This window comes from Macaca thibetana, chromosome 9 (assembly GCF_024542745.1).
Source record: "Macaca thibetana thibetana isolate TM-01 chromosome 9, ASM2454274v1, whole genome shotgun sequence".
Lineage (NCBI taxonomy): Eukaryota > Metazoa > Chordata > Mammalia > Primates > Cercopithecidae > Macaca > Macaca thibetana.
Window position 1 is genome coordinate 100162005 of NC_065586.1, and position 22977 is coordinate 100184981.

General features: G+C 41.9%; 4 protein-coding genes across 5 annotated transcripts in view; 3 read left to right on the forward strand and 1 right to left on the reverse strand.

The window, feature by feature from the left end:
• The window catches only part of SLK (STE20 like kinase), a 59543-nt gene extending 46510 nt beyond the window's left edge, over positions 1-13033 (forward strand). For both annotated transcript variants that reach the window (XM_050804897.1, XM_050804898.1), the window contains 6 exons: positions 3329-3458; positions 3942-4066; positions 5202-5390; positions 5956-6081; positions 7086-7199; positions 11029-13033. In XM_050804897.1, the coding sequence (XP_050660854.1) occupies positions 3329-3458; positions 3942-4066; positions 5202-5390; positions 5956-6081; positions 7086-7199; positions 11029-11175 (831 nt within the window). In that variant the 3' untranslated portion in view covers positions 11176-13033. The remainder of the gene's footprint in view (positions 1-3328; positions 3459-3941; positions 4067-5201; positions 5391-5955; positions 6082-7085; positions 7200-11028) is intronic.
• The window catches only part of GSTO1 (glutathione S-transferase omega 1), a 584823-nt gene that overhangs the window by 323812 nt on the left and 238034 nt on the right, over positions 1-22977 (forward strand). The gene's annotated exons all lie outside the window — the stretch shown is intronic.
• SFR1 (SWI5 dependent homologous recombination repair protein 1) overlaps positions 1-22977 on the forward strand; it is a 296645-nt gene that overhangs the window by 181407 nt on the left and 92261 nt on the right. The gene's annotated exons all lie outside the window — the stretch shown is intronic.
• COL17A1 (collagen type XVII alpha 1 chain) overlaps positions 16730-22977 on the reverse strand; it is a 56360-nt gene continuing 50112 nt past the window's right edge. The window contains exons 44-53 of the mRNA XM_050804896.1: positions 22825-22893; positions 22272-22412; positions 20903-20992; positions 20692-20802; positions 20050-20196; positions 19374-19760; positions 18668-18805; positions 18336-18398; positions 18112-18192; positions 16730-17728 (exon numbers count right to left, since the gene is read on the reverse strand). Of these exons, the coding sequence (XP_050660853.1) occupies positions 17673-17728; positions 18112-18192; positions 18336-18398; positions 18668-18805; positions 19374-19760; positions 20050-20196; positions 20692-20802; positions 20903-20992; positions 22272-22412; positions 22825-22893 (1283 nt within the window). The 3' untranslated portion in view covers positions 16730-17672. The remainder of the gene's footprint in view (positions 17729-18111; positions 18193-18335; positions 18399-18667; positions 18806-19373; positions 19761-20049; positions 20197-20691; positions 20803-20902; positions 20993-22271; positions 22413-22824; positions 22894-22977) is intronic.

The window sequence follows — 22977 nt, forward strand, 5'->3', positions numbered from 1 at the left end:
AAACACTGATTTTTAAAAGGAGGGGGAGAAATTATGAATTACGATCACTTTTCTGATCATTACCATTTTTAGCCTTTCTTTTCATTTAAAATGATCAAATTCTATACAAATAGCCCAATATATCATAACCCTTTCTTACAGTTTTCTAGACCCCAAAGTTGTATTTTTAATGTTTATAGTTATCTGATTAATATGATAAAATTGTTTATCCAAATTTAAACTTGTACTTTTAAAGGGCACTCATTTTACAATTTATGTGTTTACTTTAAAAAATGATTTTTGGCCTTAATAGTTTAGGTTCTTTTGTTGTTGTCTTTTATTTGTTAATCCAAGTGATTAAGTCCATCTGTTTTATTTTTTTAAGGTGAATGTAGTTTGTGTAATCTTTTTGAAATGTGAGTGCTCTTTTTGTACCTGGAAGTAATTTCTAATTATAATTTCCATTGTGAATGTTACTGTATTTGGTTTTTGAAGTTAGGAAATTTAGTAAATGTGTAATAACATTAACATGTTTGTTTTGAGGTAATGAAATACATTGATTAGTGTGTAAGGGACCTTTTCAGATAATTTTTAGCTTTAATATAAAAAATCCTTTATACAGTATCTGACTACATAGTTATCCAGATTCTGCTTAATTTTTCAAGTCTATAGCTCTGTAAGGCAGCTGCATTCTTTGCTAATTCTAATTGTTAGGACTTGTATGCATTGGACTTACATCTGCCTATCTTGATTTTTACCTGTTGATCCCTATCTTACTTCTGGAGCCACACAGTGCTAGTTCTGCCTGCTTCAGTATATAGAACAGTCATAGCTCTTCTTTACCCTGTATGAGTAGCTGCTTTAGGAACACTTCTCTGGTTCTTTCAGGCAGTCATTGTGAGGCATGGTTTCTGAACCCTTTATTCCCAGCTTTGAGTTTTCTGTGGTTTACTTTTGAGCTTTTAAAAATGTGATACCAAGGGAAGAGACCCACTACTCTTTATGTGGACTGAGATCAAGACTGTTGATACTTGGGACCAACTGAGTGGAAGCTCCTTGAAGGCAGAACTGTCTTTCATTGATTTTAGGAACCTTCTAAGTAATATAGTGCCCACCATTTACTAAGTGCTTAAAAAAGGTTTTCTTTGAATTGAACTCTTACCTTGTTTAATTTAGACATAAATACAGTAATATGAACGAAAATTGCATAGATGAGAAATTACATTTACTGTTTTAGTGGCACTGGCTTATATTTACCTTTTTTATTTTCCCATAATTATTTATTCACCCCATCCTTTACTTTTGCGTTCAATTTTTTTGTGCCTAAATGTAAGATTTATATTTATGCTAGTTAATTTAGACCCATTGTTTCTGTCTACACAGATTTTTTTTTAATCCTGTATGTAAACCAATGATAAAAATGTTCAACAAAAGAAAACTCTTTGATATTTTTGCAGGTTACGTTGTTTATTGAACAAGTTTGTATATAGAAATTTTACAATTGAAATTAGAGAAACAATTTAATTTTGTTACAAATAGTTACTAGGGAAAAGAAAAGCTTGAACAACTTTGTCATAACTTAAAAGATAGGCTTGGAGATTTCATATTTCTTTAAATAAAACTCAGAAGCCTTTATTCTAGATAGTTGAATTTAAATATTCATTGAAAATGTTTTCAATGGTAATTGCCTTAATGATAAAGTTTTACAGGTGATTGTAGCCAAGTTGGTAGTTGTATTTTATAGAGGCATTCATTAGTCTTTTCTTTCTGCTACTATGTATGTATTTATGCTAAAATACAAATGATGATGCAGATGAGACAGCAGCATTTACGACACCAAATTAGTTCACTCTCTGGCATGAACTATGTCACCTCCAGAGATTCAGGATGGTAGCAAGGCAGCCATCCTGAGGAGCGGAGTGAGACTCTCTGTGCATTGAGGAGCTGCCTGGCAGTGAGCCAGATCCCATCAGACTCTAAGGCCTCAAGAATAGTTCCAAAATGCATATTAGGTTTTGATCTTCTCAAGGATGTGCAAGCAGGGGGATTGCAAGTGAAATTCTGCTTCAATTCTAAATTCTAAATCCACACGAAAATTGATTGAATACTCCTTGAGTCAGTCACCACCTGCTGTAACTGCCAAGAGAGGGATGGACAGATCCAAATTTACATTTCTTCAATTTGGATGTTACTCCTTTTCTTCTGTAAATGTACAATTCTAGCAGAAAGACCATCAGTCACTTTAACATTTCTTTTTTTTACACAATAATCGAAGAATGTTTTTCTAAAGCAGAAATTTCACATTTGGGTATATAGTGTGTACTCAGTAAATATTTGTTGAATGAATTAGTGAATCCCAAACATGTTTATGAATTCTATGATTATACACATTTTCTTGATAGATTTATAGTATGTAACTCACTTTCCTATTCCCAGTTTGCGTTTCTCTAGCAATGCATTACTTCTCATTAATTTCTCAAACTATTGTTCTTCTTTTTAGGCACATGCTGTAGATACAGAAACTATCTTCTTCTGTTAGGATAGCCATGGTATTTCTTCCTAAAATTTATCTCCTAAAATTCTTCCTCCTTAGTTCCCCAAATTCTGGTATCTGTTCTACCTATTAGCTCTTAATTGCCTTTCTTCCTAGAGGACATTTCTTTTCTTTTTCTTTTTTTCTTTTTTTTTTGAGATGGAGTCTCGCTCTGTCACCCAGGTTGGAATGCAGTGGCATGATCTCAGCTTACTGCCACCTCCGCCCTCTAGATTCAAGCAGTTCTCCTGCCTCAGCCTCCCTCATAGCTGGGATTACAGGCGTGTGCTACCATACCTGGCTAATTTTTGTATGCTTAGTAGAGATGGGGTTTCACCACGTTGGCCAGGCTGGTCTTGAACCCCTGACCTCAAGAAAACCACCTGTGTTGGCCTCCCAAAGTGCTGGGATTACAGGCATGAGCCACCACACCCGGCATCTAAAGGGCATTTCTTATTTATCCTTGTTTTAGTCATACCATAGTGGAATGAGTAATCAGTTTTAGAAGCTGCAAATTTATTGTTCTCTCAAAGATGCTAGTCTAATAGGGCACTTTAATTATGAGTGGGCTATATGCTTATTCTGTATGTATCATTCATAGTGAGTTTATAATATTATGTATTCTAATGCTTTTTTCTTAGACTGAATTGGATGACTAAATACATTTGTACTATATAATGTTGGTGATTTTAAAATCCAGCTAACTTTGCAAACTTGGTTTGGAACTCTTGTTAACCACTAATATATACAGTCATATAGATAAATGGATGTTTAGTTCATTAGATACTTGTTAACTGACAATTAACTTTTTAATAGGAACAAGAGTTTGTTCAGAAACAACAGCAAGAATTAGATGGCTCTCTGAAAAAGATCATCCAGCAGCAGAAGGCAGAGTTAGCTAATATTGAGAGAGAGTGCCTGAATAACAAGCAACAGCTCATGAGAGGTAACTTTTTAAAAAATACTGCAAAATGTAGAATTCCTTATGACAGTAGCAGTGAACGTAAACATATAACCTTTAAAATTTCTTCTTGCCCTGATGATGCTGGAAATATATCTGAATAATTTCGTGTACTCATTATGCCTTATAGTTGTTAGTATACCTAATGGTCTCATGTTAGAATGGGATTTAAAGTACTTATTTTCCCTAACAAATTAGCTTAGATTTTTTTTTCTTTCTTATTAAGATGATTAAATAGAATTTTGGTGTTCAGGGTAGGACATTCTCTGTTTATACGACATTAGAACAGAATGGAAAGAGGTGATAGATATTGCCTTACGTTGGTTAAAATTGCACTTACAGCTCAGAATGTCAATATGTGTGTACAAGTTAGTGTATTTAGAATACTTTTATGTAAATATTAAAATGAAGAGCAAAGTACATTAGTAAAAAGAGCAAAGTGACATTTTGAAAACTGCTGTCTTCTAGCTCGAGAAGCTGCAATTTGGGAGCTCGAAGAACGACACTTACAAGAAAAACACCAGCTGCTCAAACAGCAGCTTAAAGATCAATATTTCATGCAAAGACATCAGCTACTTAAGCGCCACGAGAAGGTTAATGAAAGGAAAATTTCTTCATTTTTTTGTTCGTTTTAAAATTTGCAAAGCTGTTTAGTTTTGAAACTTACTTTTCTTAGACAATGAATTTTAGATGTCCTTTCTGTCTTTTTTTTTTTTTTTTTTGAGATGGAGTCTCACTCTGTCGCCCAGGCTGGAGTGCAGTGGCATGAACTTGGCTTACTGCAAGCTCCGCCTCCCAGGTTCACGCCATTCTCCTACCTCAGCCTCCCGAGTAGCTGGGACTACAGGCGCCCGCCACCACACCTGGCTAATTTTTTTTGTATTTTTTTAATTGAGATGGAGTTTCACTGTTAGCCAGGATGGTCTCGATCTCCTGACCTCATGATCTGCCCACCTTGGCCTCCAAAAGTGCTGGGATTACAGGCGTGAGCCACCACGCCCGGCCTCCTTTTTGTCTTTTATCCTACAATTTCTTGGATGAAGTTTGGAGTAATTAATTGTATCTTGATCATGATTGCAAATTTCTTTTCTACAAATTATAAGGAAAGTAACTAATTAAAATGCTTAAAGACGTTTTACACATTGTAATCTTCATCTTGGCTCTCAAAGGTAGCTATTTTGGCTCCATTTGTGGTTAAAGTATCTTGAAGTATGGACTCCTTGTGCTTATTAAAAGAGTTTCAATATAAGACTCTTATCACTAATAACTTTCTTTTCTTTTTATTCTTTTGAGACAGAGTCTTGCTCTGTCACCTGGGCTGGAATGCAGTGTCGCTCAATCATAGCTCACTTAACCTTGAACTCCTGGGTTCAAGGGATCCTCCTCCCAGACTCCCGAGTGCATTCATGTACCACCACACCCTGCTAATTAAAAAAAAATTTTGTGTGTGGAGACAGGGTCTCACTGTGTTGCACAGGCTGGTCTCAAACTCCTAGGCTCAAGTGATCCTCCTGTGTCAGCCTCCCAAAGTGCTGGGATTACAGGTGTGAGCCACCAGATGTGGCCTAACTTCTTACAAGTTATTTTGTGCCTACTATTTTGCTGGTCACTGCAACAAGGAAAGGGGTAATTATAGGAAACAACAACAACAAAATGACATATTTGAGTATGTGTGTCGGTACTGACTATTGTTTCTATGTCACTGGATTCTATTTAAAACTTTCATAGGAAACAGAGCAAATGCAGCGTTACAATCAGCGACTTATTGAGGAATTGAAAAACAGACAGACTCAAGAAAGAGCAAGACTGCCCAAGATTCAGCGCAGTGAAGCCAAGACTCGAATGGCCATGTTTAAGAAAAGTTTGAGAATTAACTCGACAGCCACACCAGATCAGGACCGTGATAAAATTAAACAGGTAAATATGCAAATTAGTCTGTCCTCTTTTAGGTTTTAAAGTTTTGAATGACCATTAGAAGTGCTATGAAATTCCTTTCTTTCTAAACAATTAGAGCCACCTTAGGCTTGTTGATGTTCACTTTAACTCTGAGGTCTGGGGCTATAGATATGTGGCATATACCAATTAGTCTTCCCCAGGATGGTGGTCACAGAGAGCGAAGCCCTTCCTCCTATACCCCATACCAGCTCCTGAGCTACACGGGTCCTAAGACCAGCCCTGGGAATGAGATGACTTGGACAACTTTTCAAGTCAAGATATATGACCTCACTGTGATACTTCTGTAGTCACGGTCACACACACAAATTAACTCAGGTCACTAAGCAGATAGAAGGATCAAGGTTTTAATCAGAAGTTCCTGCTCCCCCCTGAAGCTGTGATGTGGGCTCCAGGTTTGAGTCTCAGCATATTATTACCTGTAGTTTCAGTTTATTGTGCCTTATTTTGTTAAATTCCTTTATATCTTCAGAATATATAGAAATCACATGCTTCTAAACTATAATTTATCTTTTTTTCTTATTTATAGTTTGCTGCACAAGAAGAAAAGAGGCAGAAAAATGAGAGAATGGCTCAGCATCAAAAACATGAGAATCAAATGCGGGATCTTCAGTTGCAATGTGAAGCCAATGTCCGCGAACTGCATCAGCTGCAGGTCAGATACAGAAGCTGACAGCAAAGCCCATAGGATGCGGCAGCACAAGTGGCTGCTTTTGAGAGAACGGTAGCTAGCCAAAGTCAACTGCACCACACTTACGAACATGCTGGGGTTGAGAGGTTCTGTTTCTGTACAGATCCAAATGAAGATCAGTTTAGTATCATAGGTGCTTGTGTAGATTATATATAACCATGATTAATGTAAACATGAAGCTAAATTGTAACCTAAGAAATTGAGTCTTTCAAAAGCAGTATTGAGTATGGTTTTTAGTATATTTTGCGTGAAGATGTGGAGAGTTTCAAAATGATGTAGACAGTTTTGTTGTCATATTCTGAATTTTTTGTCAGATTCTAAATTTAAAATTTCTTTTCCTTTTAGAGGGAATAGTTTATTTTCTTCTAGGTTTTTGACATAAGCAATAAGTTAAATATATGGGAATTTTTCTCCTAGGAAATTTAAAGGTTACTTGAGAGAGGGCTGATTTAGGACTTTACATAGAGTGTACAGCCCATCTAAAATGTTTAAGATTTCAGAGTCGTGTATAAATGTGGGTATATATATATTTGCTTTATTTACTACAGTAGAACAGATCCTAATAGATTGTCCTAATAGGCCAATAGATCTGTTAGAGCAATAGATCTATTAGGCCAACCCGTTAGTACCAGATCCCACATTCTGTACTCACGGGTAAAATGTATGCAAGCTGCCTTCTGAATTGTCAGTTTTATGAGCAGATCTTCTTGAAAGGAAAAACAAAAGCTCAAGCTAGTTCTTTTTAAGTTCTTTTTATATGGTATGTAATAGTTCTAGCTTATAAACTTGTAAAAATGAAGCTGTGATTCATTTCCTAATTCATGGCCCTTGGTTTTTATAGAGAAAAACTTGAATCTCAGTAATAGCATAATATTTGATGAGCAATTTATTATTTTGGAAGGTAATTGTATTTGTGAAAAATTGCTTAGTTGATCTGAAATTTTTTAAAATCCCAACTTTATTTTCAGAATGAAAAATGCCACTTGTTGGTTGAGCATGAGACTCAGAAACTGAAAGAGTTAGATGAGGAACATAGCCAAGAATTAAAGGAGTGGAGAGAGAAATTGAGACCTAGGAAAAAGGTAAATAAAAGCTTTAATTAAAATGGTATGTGTGTACTCGTCCGTCTACCCAGCTATTGGCTCGTTACCTACTGTGTATCAGGTACAGTGTCAGGGGCAGGAAGCATAGAGATGAAAAGACGAAGTTTCTGTCCCCAGAATGTTTGGAATCTAGTGACAAGCAGTTATAAATTGGTAGGGTCATTGCTCTGAAGGAGGTAAGTACAGGACACAGGGGAAAGGAACAGAATGTATAAGAGAGGAGGAAGAGAGCTTAAATCTGCCTGGGTAAGTCAGGGAAGGTCTTCAAGAAGAGATGCCTTACAAGCCAAGTGAGTCTTGAAGGATGAGTAAGAACTTGCTGAGCGGATGGGGCTGATTGGAGTGGAATGGGATGATTTGAGTAGAGAGAAGAGAATGAGTGAAAAGGAAGTGTACAGAGAATTGCAGATCGTTCTGTATCATTAGAGTATAAGAGGGGGTGTGTGCCGGTGTGTAGTCATTAGGGAGGAAGAAAAGGAAGGAAGGAAGCGATGACAGCTGAGTCTGAACAGGTCAACCGCAGCCATATTATAAGGCCCTGGTATTCTGTGTAAATTTGAAATCTGGTAAAATAGGGATGGTGTCTTCTCTGTCTGCCTCCTTTCCCTTGTTTGTACTTGACACCCTATTCACCTGATCTTACCGGCTAACCATGTCACCTGAGTTTTTGCTATCACTATATGATCTCTGACCCATTGCTACTCAAACTTAAACTTTGTTTTGGGGGGTGCTTCCTGCCTACTATACATTTCCACCATTCCTTTCTTCCATCCATCCAATCAGTCAGTCAGTCAAGGAAATATGTATTTAGCTATGTGCCAACGGAAGTGAAATGACTAAATGAGTTCATAGTGTGGCTTTTTGTTTGTTTGTTTAGACAGAGTCTCACTCTGTCGCCCAGGCTAGAGTGCAGTGGCGCGATCTCGGCTCACTGCAACCTCCACCTCCTGGGTTCAAGCAGTTCCCCTGCCTCAACCCCCTAGGTTTTTGGGATTACAGGCATCCACCACCACACCTGGCTAATTTTTATATTTTCAGTAGAGACGGGGCTTCGCCATGTTGGCCAGGCTGGTCTCGAACTCCTAACCTTGCATGATCCACCCACTCCGGCCTCTCGAGGTGCTGGGATTACAGGCCTGAGCCACCATGCCCGGCCCATAGTGTGGCTTTTTAATTTAAATTTTATTTATTGTTAAAATTTTTGAATAGGTAGTGTATTCATGTAGTTTAGAATTCAAAAAGTACAGAATTGTAAACGGTGACAAATCTCCTTTACCTCCTTGCGGCCTAACATCTGCCTCAAACACCCCAGTTGAACTTGTTGACAGTGGTCACAAGTGAGTTGCTAATAATCAAATTCTATGACCTTATCTAACTGTTCTCATTAAAAGTCTTGTTTCTTAAAATTCTCCTCTCACTTGGCTTTTGTGACACAGCTCTGCTCATTCTCTGTGTTCTTTATCCCCTTTTGTCTCCGGAAATGTAGACATTTCTCAGTTTTGCCCCTTTGGTAAAGAACAGTCTTTACCTGGATGATTTTATTGCTAGTCATGGCTTCAACTGTTGCATATAGACAACTCCAAAACTTAAATGGTAGCGGTTGTATAGAGCACGAATTGTGAAGTCATACAGATGTGGGTTCAGATCTCAGCACTGACATTTACTGATTAATTTTCTCACTTTCCATTTCTAGGCCTAGTTTTCCTAATTTGTAAAATGAGAATATACTACCTACCTATTTGGTGTCGTTTATACAGCAGTTATCTAGTGCCTGAGCTATAGTAATGGTTCAGTGAATGATTGCTATTGCTATTATTGTTTCTTGTTTTTATTATCAGTTTGAGCACTAAGTGCCCTTTTTCCATCAGGATGTTCTGTTCCTCCTCATTTCACCTAGGCCTTGTGGTTCCTTTTTTTGGTCACTGAATCTCAGTAGCACCTATACTCAACCTCAGACGTTCTGTATCTGCTCTCCTTTCTTTGTTTTTCTTTGTAACAATTCATCACCACCAGACCCATTTGTTTATTGTCCCCTCTTGTGACTGAGAATATAAACTCCTTAAAAGCACGCCATGATCGCTTCGTTTATTGATATGTACCCAGTTTCTAGAACAGTTCCTGGCACATTGTACAGATGACTACATACCTGTCAATGTTGACTACGGATTATAAACTCAGTAGAGAGAAAACCAAACTCAGCATCCTTTTCCTTCATCTCCGTCTCACCTTTCCCCGCTCGCTGCAGGCTGCTCACCACCAGATGTTCCTTCATCTCCATCTCACCTTTCCCCGTTCACTGCAGGCTGCTCACCGCCAGATGTTCTTTTCTACATTCCTGTTCTCTTCACTGACATCTACGCTAGAAACCAGAATTATTTTTCATTTCTGTCACACCCTTCATTCAATCAGATGCCAATTAATTTGGACTGTTTTTCGTAACATGTCTCCTTTCTTTCTCACTGCTATCCTGGTGCTTGCTTAAATTGTTCAGGAATGGCCTAATGGGCCTTGTAGTTTCTAATTCCCTTTCCTTTCTTCCCACTCGCCTACCATCACCAGAGGATTTATCCTCAAGAACATCTCTTGACACTGTCATAGTGATGTTGAGAAATCTTCAGTTCCATCAGAGTAAAATGTAAATTAATGATTCAGTTTGACTGTGAAGCCTTCATAGTGCCACACCTGAGTTACAGTCACCCTTTCTGGCTTCCTCTCCCACTAGCCACTTTGTTCCCAGTCCATGTTCCAGCCTTGGGTATAATGACCAGTCCTCACACCAGCTCCTCAGCTTCCTGCCTTTGTGCTGTGTTTCAGCTCTGTCTGGCATGCCTTTCCCATATTGCCTATCAAATTCTTATCTTTCCTTCAGCACTAAGCTCATGTTCCACCTCTTTTGAGAACCCCTCCTATATCCTTCCTTCTTTTCCTGTGCTTTGTACCTCTACAGCACCACTTATCCCTGAATCACGTCTCCACAAAGTCATTGATACCTATAACAAAATGCCATAAACTGGAGGCTGGGGAGTCTGAGACCAGGGTGCCAACACGGTCACGCTGTGGTGAGGGTTCCAGACTGCCGACTTCTCACTGTGTCCTCACACGGCAGAATAACAGCTCTCTTTAGCCCTTCATGAAGGCACTTACCCATTTGGAGGGCTCCACCTCATGACCTCATCACCTCTCAGAGGTCCCACCTTCTGTGCATAATGCCGCACATTAGGGATTAGGTTTTTATATGGATTTGGGGAGCACAGACATTCACATCACAACGGTGCCTCTTGTATTTCTCAAGCGCTTACCTTTGCTCTGTATTATGGGGGTTAAAATGATTCTGGTTTAGATTGTGCCTTTAAACAGCTTATCTTACAGCGTAGTGTGAAAGAAAAGACAGGCGCTTCGCAACTCAAATAACAAGCAGGCAGGGTAAGTGCCATGTGGGAGAAACAGATAATAGTTAATAATAGGTACCGTATATTAGAGTGCATAGTATGTGGAAGTACATCATTATCACATTTAGACTTCACATAGCAAATTATCCCTATTTTTACAGCAGAGGAATTGAGGAATTAAATGGTTCTCTAATATAGTGAAGGTAAGTAATGGACCCAAATTGTCCATTTATGTGACTGAGCTGGACTTGCACATAGGGCTCTGCAAAGCTTATGATCTTAAAAAATTGAGCAGACATGTCTTCTTGAGGATAATACACAAATAATGTTTTTGGACAAGCAGTTTTATCTGGACTGTCAGCATAAATTCTATATGTAATACCAGCACATAACAATTTATTTTTCCCTTTCTTTTTAAGACACTGGAAGAAGAGTTTGCCAGGAAACTACAGGAACAGGAAGTATTCTTTAAAATGACTGGGGAGTCTGAATGCCTTAACCCATCAACACAGAGCCGGATTTCCAAATTTTATCCTATTCCCAGCTTGCATTCCACCGGATCATAACAATGGGAAACATTCTGTGCGTGGGTTTGGCTCTTTCAGTGTGTCATTCTGTTCTCATCTTCTGCCACACTCTCTGTCAGATAGCTCACGAAGACAATCACCTGCCTCACCTTCTAGGTGTTTTCCTTTTTTTTTTTTTTTTTTTTTTTTTAAAAAAAAAAAAAGCAAAGATGAAGGGAAAACAAACTAAGACAGATGCTAGGCCATGTTGGCAAAGTAGCATCTTGGTGACTAAGGTGACTTTGTATATTCTTCTTAAAAATTATGTTCTTTAGACACTGCTACCTGAAAACTGTTGGAGAAATAATGTTTAAAGTTATTTAAGAAAAACTGTTACATCACTAAGTATTAATAAATTCCTTTTACCTGACGTAACTTCTCATTGATGCCTAAATTCTGTAGTTGAAGCTCTGCTGTAGAGCATTGGGATAATTTTCTTTTGGTGGATCAGCTCTCATAAAAAAGCTATGGTTTGCTCAAATATGCTATTGACTCAGTAAATGAATATATTTTTTCTTTAAATAGGAACAACCTCTTTTAAAAGAGAAAAATTATTTCAGTGATTTGTCAAAACGAATGACCTCTTTAGGCATGAGCTAATAATCGAGGGTGCTAATGTTCTTAAGATAGTGCCTGAAACACTACATTTCAGTCAAGTCGTAAGTAGGATTTTCTCTTTGATCAACAAGGACAAAAACATCCTTAGAATTAAACATGGTTCTTTTGGAATTTTTGCTTCTCTTACCATTTGATAGAAATTTTCATATACAAAGTTTGGAAAGATGAAAAAAAGAGGTAGCTTTTAGATTGCAAATTGGAAATGTAAAACTCATGAAACTTAGGCAGTGTAGGTTTAGCTGTCTCTGTTTATTTTCTAAAATAATACCTGAGCTGGTTAAATGATTTCTCTCCATCTTAGCTAATTCTGTTCAAAACTCTGTCAGAGGCCCGCAGGCTGTGAGTTTTATTTATAAATATATCTTTGGAAATTAATCTTAAAAGAGGCATTTGCTCAAAATACTTTTTTAAAAGTTTAAATATTTAGGCACATGTCAGAAATTACTTTTCCTTATTTTGAAATGAGGCTACTTATGTCTTGGTTTTATTTTGTTCCATGTTTAAATCATTCACTTTGATTTGAGTGGGAAAAGCCTGAAGCCTTTATCATGTGGTTGCTGATGTGTATAATTATTAATGAAATGTTCACTCCTAGTCCCTTTTGAGGCTTAGAATTTCAACCACGTGTCAGGCCAGACAGTATTATAAACTGTACTTCGCTGTGTGAGACAGCACATTTGTAAATGATGCTTGCTGCCTGCCATTTTCAACCTATTCTCTCTTAAGAGTGCTAGGTACCAAATTGTCAAAGTTTGTTTTTAGTTATATTCCTTTTGAGGCTGGTAAAAAATTTAAATGTAACTTTGTGGGAACCCTGATTCATATTTAGAAAATGTAAATGTCTGTAGCACTTTCTTGCAGTTAATTTGAAAACTTTGGATGAACTTTGTTTTGTCAGTGATTTAGATGATTTAAAAATGCATGTGTGATTTTAATTTTGTAATTGTTTTGACAAGCATAATTTACTTGGACAACTTTGTAGGTAGCCTTAACTTCTGGTCAAGTTTGTTTTTCATATAAATATATATACATATATATATACATGTTATGTATGGTTGTAAATTCATACACTTATTACACGAATGTGTTACTGTATACAAAACTCTTAATGCTTTATTCTCAAATGCTGGGTTGAAAAATGTTTTGAAAGCCTTTTAAAATATATATCTTTATAAAGTAATATTCAGGATGATGATAAAAATTGTTTATATTGTTATGATAAAAATGACAGTATAATGTTGCCCAGTGTATTTAATGATTTATTTGAAGAGGGATTGGGAAGGAACATTTTCATAACACTTTCTCCTTTGAAATTTTCAGTTTATTGACTTAAAAAATGAATACCTCAGGCAGTAGACATTTTTTTTCCAGTATCATTTAATTGATACCCTGTGTGCTAAATAGTGTGTGGTGCCTGATTGATTTGGTCTGAATATTTGATTCTTTCTGTTCCTTTCAACTTGACATTCAGAGTATTGATTCAAGGAGAGAGGCTCAGAGTAGAATGGTTGACGCTGTGGGTAAGGTTGCAGCAACTCTCGGATCTCCCTCAAAACTGCCTTTTGGATTCAGTGTTCGTGCTTGGGTTCGCTTTCAAGTATGACCATATTCGTGTGGGTGCAAGACTGTGCAGTGACACATACGTAGAGGTAAAGCATTCATTTTAATACGTAAAGTTATATAAATCTTTTCAAAAAGTGTTTTGTTATAAAATATGCTGTTTGTACCCATACCAGCCCCACCTCTTGTGAGACCCTGTATTCAAATAGATGATAGTGATCTATCTTTCTTGCATGAAGTGTGGGTGGGGAGTAGGCGAGGGGCACAGACTTCTTTGAAATGGAAGAGTACAGTCAAATCTACTCCTGATTTGGCTTTTTGTTGCTGTGGCAGAATATGCCATGAAACACATAAAAACTTCTCCAAACGTGCACCCTCACCAGCCACCTCCTCCCCTCTTTCCCTGAGTGCTGTAAACACAGCAGACCTGCACACTTCTGCAGATCCAGCTCCTAGAGCTTGGGGCACCAGGCTGCCTTTCCTAGTCCTGTCAACAACCATACGGTGTGAATTGCTGAATTAGCTGCTATTCTATGTGGAGTCACAGTAAGCTTTTTCTTATCTTTTTCTATGGGGAAGCTATAGGGTGGGTAAGGAAAAAATGTTGAATGCTTTTACTTTGCTGAAAATATTAGAACTCTCTTGTGACAGGATACAGCAAATTATAATTAAATATAAATTACCAGAACCAGAGCTACCTCTAAGTCATACTTCCTCAAGCACAAAGCTCTCAGGCATATGAGACCCACTTTAATGAAGGGTCTCTGATTTCTTGAGCATCAGCGAGTTTCAGAAGTGACTATTTTTTTGTACTCTTCTAGTTTCCTTGTAACTGTACACTTTTTCCCATTCCACACTGTGCTTAAATGACAAAGACTCTTCTGAGAAGCCAAATTCTAAGTATTAACTAGAGATATTGTTGATTAAAGAAAATCTAGAACTGAAGTGAAAGAAGAGAGTTCGAGTTCTAATAGTCTTTTGATGAACAATTCTTTTCTGAGAAATGTTTATAAGAAATGGGGTGATACTTTAAATGCTTTTCTTAAGTTGAAGGCACAACAGTTAATGGCTGTATTGTTGCTGTTCTGTTGCTGACATGTTTTTGATAAAGCTTTAACATTCCTGCTACTAATCTTGGCGGAGAGTGTTTGCCAGGTTTCAGTGTGGGCTGCAGCTTTTTGTGCTCCTTCTCTGGTTTGTAGTGTAATGAGTTCATAAGCTAAATTTTCAGAAATAAGTTTGTTTCAGATTATGTCTCTTGTCTACTTGGGAGCAACATGTCCTTTCAATCATGGGATTGACACATGAAAAATAAAGTTATTTCTTAATCAATTTTGGGAAGCAGTCTTTTATTGAGAATCTTTGAAACTGGAGTGTCCTGCCTGAGAAACTTTGCAGTTGTTGGTCCCAGTTATACTGCAAAACTTGCAGTCCCCCAGGTCTTCTGACCCTCCCGGAGTTAGTATTCCTAGCTGTCTGTAGTCCACAGCACACACGCACACACACACACTCAACTGTAGGTTTTAGTGGTAACTGCTGGGGGTTGTCTTTCAGCATGCAAAGCCCTCCTTTGGGAGGTGCTTAAAATATTTCTGTCAGCCTATGTATATATGTGTATGTTTTTAATTTCTTTCCCCCTTGGGATAGATGATTTTTCTCGCCAAGCACTTCACAAATCATATGACATCACTTCTGCAGAAATAATCTCTTCGTCATTGATAATGTTCATGCAAGATTCAGTAGACACTAGGCAGCATCACTTGGCACGTGTCCAGCTGGAGGGAGGCATGGAGTGCCATTTTCTAATCTGGGAGCGTTGTGCACTATTGAGCTCATTCTTGACTTAAAAAAAAAATGAAACAAAAGAGGCTCACATCCATTGCCATCCAGCTGAGGACATAACCTCATATCTGCCCATCCTCCTCCTGAGTTTTGTCCAGAGAAGGTCGTATGTTTGGACTTATACCCTATTTTACTTGAGCATAAAACTTTATGAAGACTTTCGGTGTCTTAGGTAAATCTAGTAACAAGGGAAAAACTCCTATGTCTTGATTAATCAAGATAAGGATCACTATTAAAGGGGATATAATACTTGAACTCCTAAAGCTACTTTTTTAAAAGGGCCAAAACATCTTTTTCCCCCCTTTTTTTGGAAGTTACTTTTAATAAGTGTAAAAGCTACAATTAAAAAGTAAAAAATTCAGCCTTTGGGTAAAAATAATTCTAATGAAAAAAGTTATTTAAAAGGCACAATTCCTTTATTATACACAATAGTTTTCATTAGACAGTAAAACTCAAGTTGTTTGAAGTCTAGAGGCTGTATGAACTAATTTTTATTTTTATTTTTTGAGATGGAGTCTCGCCGGCTGGAGCGCAGTGGTGCGTTCTTGGCTCACTGCAACCTCCACCTCCCAGGTTCAAGTGATTCTTCAGCCTAAGCCTCCCTAGTAGCTGGGATCACAGGTGCCTGCCACCACGCTGGCTAATTTTTTGTATTTTTAGTAGAGATGGGGTTTTGCCATGTTGCTCAAGCTGGTCTCGAACTCCTGGGCTTAAGCAATCTGCCTGCCTCAGCCTCCCAAAATTCTGGGATTACAGGCGTGAGCCACCGCACTCAGCCTCATTTAAAAAAAAATTCTCATTAATTCATAGCAGGCAATTATCAGGATATAATAAAAGAGGCAAAAAGACCATGTAGAGTGTGTAGTGCTTGACTGGTTGTTGCCGTTAGGGGTTGATACAGAGGAAACAAGTGGGGCATTTTTTATGGGATAATATGAGATACTCAACAGAGACCTTATGGAAAATAAACAGTCTTTATAGAAGAGTAGTGGTGTAGAAGTAGATGTAATTTAATCCCATTTTTAATTATCCAGCAATTTGAGACTCACAACTTGTAACAGATTCACAAAGTGGCCAAGTATAGTCTCTTCTGAATTGGAGTGTCTGATTTTACTGTGCATTTCTTTGGGGCATTTGAGATTTGTACATTTTTCTTTAATAGAAGTTTTTATATTCCATATATTACTTACCCTACAATCATAACTCCATTGCCCCAGGATAAAGCACTACCTAATTGCAAATAATCTTCTTGCTCAGTTCTTGCTTGTTTATTTCAGATAACTTATGCTTAGGGAAAACTTTAATATACTTCGTAAAATCCCCAGATTGAGTTCATAGTTGGCAGGTATCTAAAGATTTGCCTTTAAAAGACTTCAGGGATTGAATGAAATACCAGAAGCTGTGCCCCAAAATACAACCATTTTTGCTTTCTTGTGTTTGTAATAAACAGTGTTAGAGTCATACCCAATTAACCCAGACTATTTTTTTGACGTTTCTTTAGTCAGATGAATCACATTAAACATGATATTAAAAAAGAAAAAAAAATTTAATTGGAAATTTTACAATTGAAATGATGTTTCATCTTATGGACCACAAACAAATGTTTTTAGACATTGAAAAGTGGTTAAAGACCAACTGCACCCTGTCCCCCAAGTGCCATTTTCTGAATGCAGAACGGAGGGTGATGTCTTGAGCTGACGCTGTGTCCCCAGCATCAGCTATTCTGTCCCCCCCCCTTCTTCCTTCCTTATCCATTGCCCTTCACCCTTGTTTTTCTGTTTGCTCTGGCCTGGTTCAGTATAACATATCCATGAACTCTAGCATGGGCCTATGGAAAATCATGGCTGCAATCAGACTTTCTAAGCAAATGGGAATGTGATATACATATATGATAACCATTAGAAACCCTATCACCTCCTAGAGAGGAAGTGAATTTCTTAATTTTTTTAGTTGCAAGAGTCACTTCTTAGCCAACTGACTACAGAATGCAGAATGAACAGGGGAGGAAGGAGCTGATGATGGCACAGCCTTGCAGCAGTCACCAGAACACACCCCCGTCAAGTGTCACCTCCAGGAAGGCACCCCATCCCCATCCTCCCTTTTCCAGGCTCATATTTAGGCAAAGCTCTAAGACTCCTGAGCCAACTTTTATGTAACTGGCTTTCCTAGGCTGGGGCTTGAACTAAGTAAAGAAGCCAAGGAGTTCAGATCTAGATAGCAGAGAAGTAAATCTCATTCTAAAACATTGCAACTACTCTTACTAGAGTCCACCCCATGAAGCTGTTTCAGATTGTGTATCTTCAACTGAATTCTATAAGTATATGTTGTTCAGACTAAAACAAATGTTGCTAGCTAGGTTGGCTATGCTGTCTCAGTAGGACATTGACAGACTCCAGCTTTCACCCTCTGGAGAGCTTGGACCTAAGTGCCATATGCATGATGACACCTGGTCCAGGAGCTGTCCTGCCATGGCTAGCTCATGGCTTGACAGCAATACTTCTTCTCCTTCTCCGCCCAGCATAGACTTGGTCACCTGAAAGTTAGAAGATCGGGAGGAAGTTAAAACATCTTGTGGCCTGTGGGGATCTTGGCTTGGGCAATTATGGCAACTGTGACTACTGCAAAGATGGCTTCAAAGGTGAAATCTTTTGTAAGACTATACATTTATTTAACTTGTTTGCCCCATTTCAACACCAGCTTGGTTCTCCTTTTCCTCCCTGCTTTGGCACTCCCCTTTTCTTCCTCACTGTGAATGGGATTGTTATGCAAATTCTGCTTTTGGCAGTGTCTGCCTGGAGTAATTGGCATTTGCCTGAATTTCTCAGGCTTGCTCTGGAACAAATCACCTGCTTCTCTACTGAGCGTCAGCCTTGCAGCTCTCCAGAACATGCAAATCATGGAGCAGTCAACACTTACCTTTGTCTCCTTTTTCTCCCTTGTGCCCTCGAGGGCCAGGTGGCCCACGATGACCTAGTGGCCCAGCAGGGCCCCTGTCACCTGGAAGGACAAATGGGGCATAACTAATACATGAGTCTGGGGACTTAGGGCACAGGTAGCTGGTGTGGCACCAGCACAGGAGCTCTTTTCAGTAAGAGGTGGGTGTTACACAGGATCCGGGGACTGGCTCTGCCACCACTTACCTTTGGGTCCTGGAGTACCCATCTCTCCTTTTTGCCCAGGGGGTCCTTGAATGGCTCCATAAGCTGCAAAAGCAGGGAAACACTGGCCTTAGAGTCTTGATTTCCTGGAAGCTTGGGACAGCAAGTCATTTGTTCAGAGTAACACAGAGAGATAGTGATGGAGTTTGGATATATAAGAGGAAACAAAGTTCAGAATTTATAGAATTTGTCTAATTTTGAGCATCTCAAATGTTAATAACTGGAGGTTTCTCATGAGACTAGTGTCTCTGGAGCAGACCCATGGGAACCTATGCAGTGAGGCAGGTGCTGGGGAAGCAGCTGGATGCCCTTACTTCGGAAGAAGTCCATGAGGTCTGCAGTCACGTTGCTGTAGGCAGAGAAGACCTTGCTGATACCGGGTGGCCCCTGCGGCCCAGGCTGGCCTGGTGGGCCCTGGACAGTGTAGGCCATCCCTTGCAGTAGGCCCTGACCTGTAAAACACCAGAGCATGGGCACAGGAAGCAGGGGTCGCCCAGCACCCGCTTCAGCAGGAGCACAGTGCTCTCCGAATATCTAACTCCCAAAGCAGTTGAACTAGATCAAGCCGCAGCAAGGGTGAAGCCCTCCAACTTCCTTTGTATTCCACTGTGTGACCGGCACAGTTCTCTTCCTGCTGCGGGCCGGCATCAAAAGCTTGTTGACTGTGTAACTGTGCTGTTAAGCTGCACAGGGAAAGGACTCTTAGCCAACATCCTTCTCTCAGCCCCGGCAGAAAAACCAGTGTGGTCATATGACTTATCTGGGTCCCACAACGAATTAAGTCTTGGAAAGCAAAGTACAAAGCCCCTGGCGTGCTCTGTTCCCCACAGCTCAGGTCCCAGGGCTGGGGCTCCTTGAGCTGAGCGGGCTGAGAACTAGGCTGGGGCTGCCAGTCCCCTCCAGTCCCTGCCTGCCTGATTCTGTCTTCACAGCCTGGGGGTTCCACAAACAAGAAAGCCAGTCTGGAGATGCTCCCACGCTCCTTCCCCCCAGCACCAAGGCCTAAATGTTCCCACTTACGCTGCATGCTCTCTGACACTCTCACAGCCAGCTCATTGTAATCCAGACCTCCAGCAAAGTCAGCCCCAAATAGTCCGCCATTGCCACCATACATGCCGCCTTCTGCTGCTGCCCCATAGCTTCTGCCTGGGCCGGTGTCAGTGCCATAGGGGCCTCCGTCTCCTGTAGCTGCACCGAAGGCACCCCCTGTACCCAGGGAGCCTGTGCCAGCTCCTGTGCCCGTGGAAGAGCTGTAGGAGCTGCCCCGCCTGACAGACGAGCTGTGTGAGGAGGAGCTGCTACCCCGACTGTGGAAGGCATCCGTGGACAGGAGGCGGCTGTCCCCAGGGGGTCCCTGCGGCCCAGGAGGGCCTGGGGGGCCAACAATGAAGCTGCGCACATCAGGACCTGCAGGGTGAGAAGCTGCATGAGTGGGAGCTCAGATCTCGGTGGAGAGAAAGACTTGGGAGTTAGGGAGTCTCTCCCAGGGTGTCAATGCCCCTGAGAGACCGGAAGTGAACTTCAGGGTTCTCGTACCCGAGTGGCAGAATGCTGGTGTGGAAGGAAATCGGGCTTACCCCACTAGTGGCTCTCATGTGTGGCCTCCCTGTCCCTTTAAGTGCCTCCCTGCCCCACTTACAGGGAAAAGCAAGCCCTGCGGGGTACCTGGTGGGGCATCACCGTCGGGGGCACCTACTTGTGAGGTAGCTGATCAGCTCGCTCCGGAAGCTGTCGCTGTTTTCAGCTGCGTAGGTTGCCAAAGCTCCTGAGACACCCGGGGGCCCTCGAGGACCTGGGGGACCAGGAGGTCCTGGAGGGCCTGGGATGAATGACAAACCTGCAGCTGGGCAGAGGGGGGAGAAAGAAAGGTCAGGGTAGTGCTGCGGAGGAAGGTGAATTTCCAGCTTGTGCTGGGGGCGCTGTGGGCCCCACCTGAAAGGAGGGGATAAGGCTGGGCCTCCCAGGTGATGGGAGGAGAGAAAAGCAGGAGGCCAGAGCCTGCTGTTTCCTGGCATCATCCAGGAATGGCTGTCCCCGTCAGGCCCTCCCACTCCCAATTCTCAGCCTCATTCAACTCAGCCCTCCAGTCACTGAGAGGTGGAGCCCCAGGTCGGCCCTAATCACACACCGGGCTGCACCTGGGAAAGCCATCGCTCCCCATCTCTGTTCCTGCCACAGCTGAAGGCCCCTTGCCAGCACATGTGGTGCTCTCCAGGGCCCCGCACCCAGCCCTGTACAGACTCCAGGAGCACTTGGACTGCCCTTGCTAAAGCCCGTGGGAGCCCCCAAGGCCCAGCTGCATCCCCTGCCCTGCCCATCCCACTCCGCAGTGCCCTACTGTGTAAGTAAGACGAGAGGTCCTCCACGCTGATGCTGGACCACACATTGCCTGGGATCCCTGGTGGACCCGGGGGACCTGGGGGTCCAACGATGCCTCTGAATTCAGACCCTGAGACACCAAGGGAGGGCACGGAGTCAGTCCTGGCCTGTGCCAAGGGATTCTGCTTCCTCCCCAACCACTTGGACAGATGTCCCCTTCTGGGCCTTACCTCGCAGCAAGGAGAGGAGCTCCTCATAGGAGGTTCCCGGCAAGCCAGGGGGCCCCGGGGGACCAGGAAGCCCAATGCTGATCCCAGAACCTAGGGATGTGATGGAATCGGATCAGGCAGGGGGAGGCAGATGGAAACACCCTGTCAGAGAGGAGGTCGGACACAGAAGAGGTTTGGACAGAAGTGGGGTCCAAAAAAGAGAAGAGATGGTGGCAGGGAGAGAGAGAAGAGGGCACCAAGGGAGGAGGGGAGGGGCCCGCGGGGCCGGAGAAGCAGGTCCAGGTGCCCGTGTGCTTCATTCTGTGAGCGTGTGTGTGTATGGGAGTGAGTGTATGTGTGAGTACAGGAGTGTGTGTGTATGGGAGTATGGGAGTGTATGTATGGGAGTGAGTGTGTGGGAGTGTGTGTGGGAGTGTATGGGAGTGTGTGGTGTGAGAGAATGGGAGTGTATGGGACTGTGTGTGTATGGGAGTGTGTATGTATGGGAGTGTGTGTATGGGAGTGAGAATGGGAGTGTATGGGAATGAGTGTGTGTGTATGTGTATGTGAGAGTGTGTGAGAGAGTATGGGAGTGTGTGTGTGTATGGGAGTGTGTGTGTGGGAGTGTGTGTGTATGGGAGTGTGTGTATGTGTGTGTGTGAGTATGGGAGTGTGTGTGTGTATGGGAGTGTGTGTATGGGAGTATGTATGTGTGTGAGTGTGTGAGAATATGGGAGTGTGTGTGTGTGGGAGTGTGTGTGTATGGGAGTGTGTGTGAGAGTATGGGAGTGTGTGTGTTTGAGAGTATGGGAGTGTGTGTATGTGTGTGAGTGTGAGTGGGAGTGTGTGTGTGTATGGGAGTGTGTGAGTGTATGGGAGAGTGTGTGTGTGTGTGAGAGAGTATGGGAGTGAGTGTGTGTGTGTGTATGGGAGTGTGTGTGAGTATGGGAGTGTGTGTGTATGTGTGAGTGTGTATGGGAGAGAGTGTGTGTGTATGGGAGTGTGTGAGAGTATGGGAGTGTGTATGTGTGTGTGTGTGAGAGTATGGGAGTGAGTGTGTGTGTGTATGGGTGTGTGTGTGTATGGGAGTGTGAGTATGGGGAGCAGATGTGTGTATGGGAGTGTGTGTGTGTGTGTATGTGTGTGTGAGAGAGAGAGAGTTGTATGTAGACGCCACACGAGACTGGGACCTCCGTTTTGGCTTTCCTTGCCATGCTGCTTGAGGCATACAGGTTTACAGGTTTGAACAGCTCTGAGCACTGCTCATTGCTGGGGTTGGTGCAGCCTGGCAGGTGGGGGTCAGTGGGGCAATCACAGGGAAGTCTACGCTGGGAGTCCTCATCCCAGTCATCCCAGGCCCTTCCTAACCAACCCTCCTGCAGACACTTACTCGACATGTAGCTGAGAATGCGACTACTCAGCTCTGCATAGTCCAAAGACAGGAGGGACCCATCTCCACTGGCTCCTGGTGGCCCTGGCGGACCCTGAGGGCCCATCAGGTACTGACGTAGGTACTGACGCACGTCATCCCCTGGAGAGGAGAGGATGTACTAGCAGGACCCACCCAGGACATGGGGGTCCCACCCATGGTCCAGCCACAGCCTGGGTTCCCCTACACAAATTGACTCCGGCATGACATTTGTGAGTTCTGGGTCTGCAGGCCCACAGTGTTCAGGGGGGACACCAGCAAGCTGCCAGGTTCCTGAAGGGACAACTGCCAGCTTGCCTGGCATGGGGGCTTGGGAGGACATTTCCTGCCCCCTTTCCAGCCGGTTTGCTGACTCAGCAAGCAGATCAGCGCCATAAGTGGCTCTTTGTCTAAAGGACTCTGCCTACCTCTTGCAGCCCTCCCCAGGCTCAGATAAGGACAAGGTTTGCCTGACGAGTGAGGCCAGGAGAAAGCAAAGAGAGTCCCACTCTCGATCCCCCAACAGGTGACTCACGCTGCAGCACAGCCAGGATGTCTTCAGAAGAGATGGAGGACGAGAACAAGCCGACGTTGTACCCCGAAGCTGTCGGGAAGAAAACCTCAGGTTACCTGCTTAGCAGGTACTGAAGCACCACTCTCATTATTCCAGAATCTGAAAGGCCCGGTC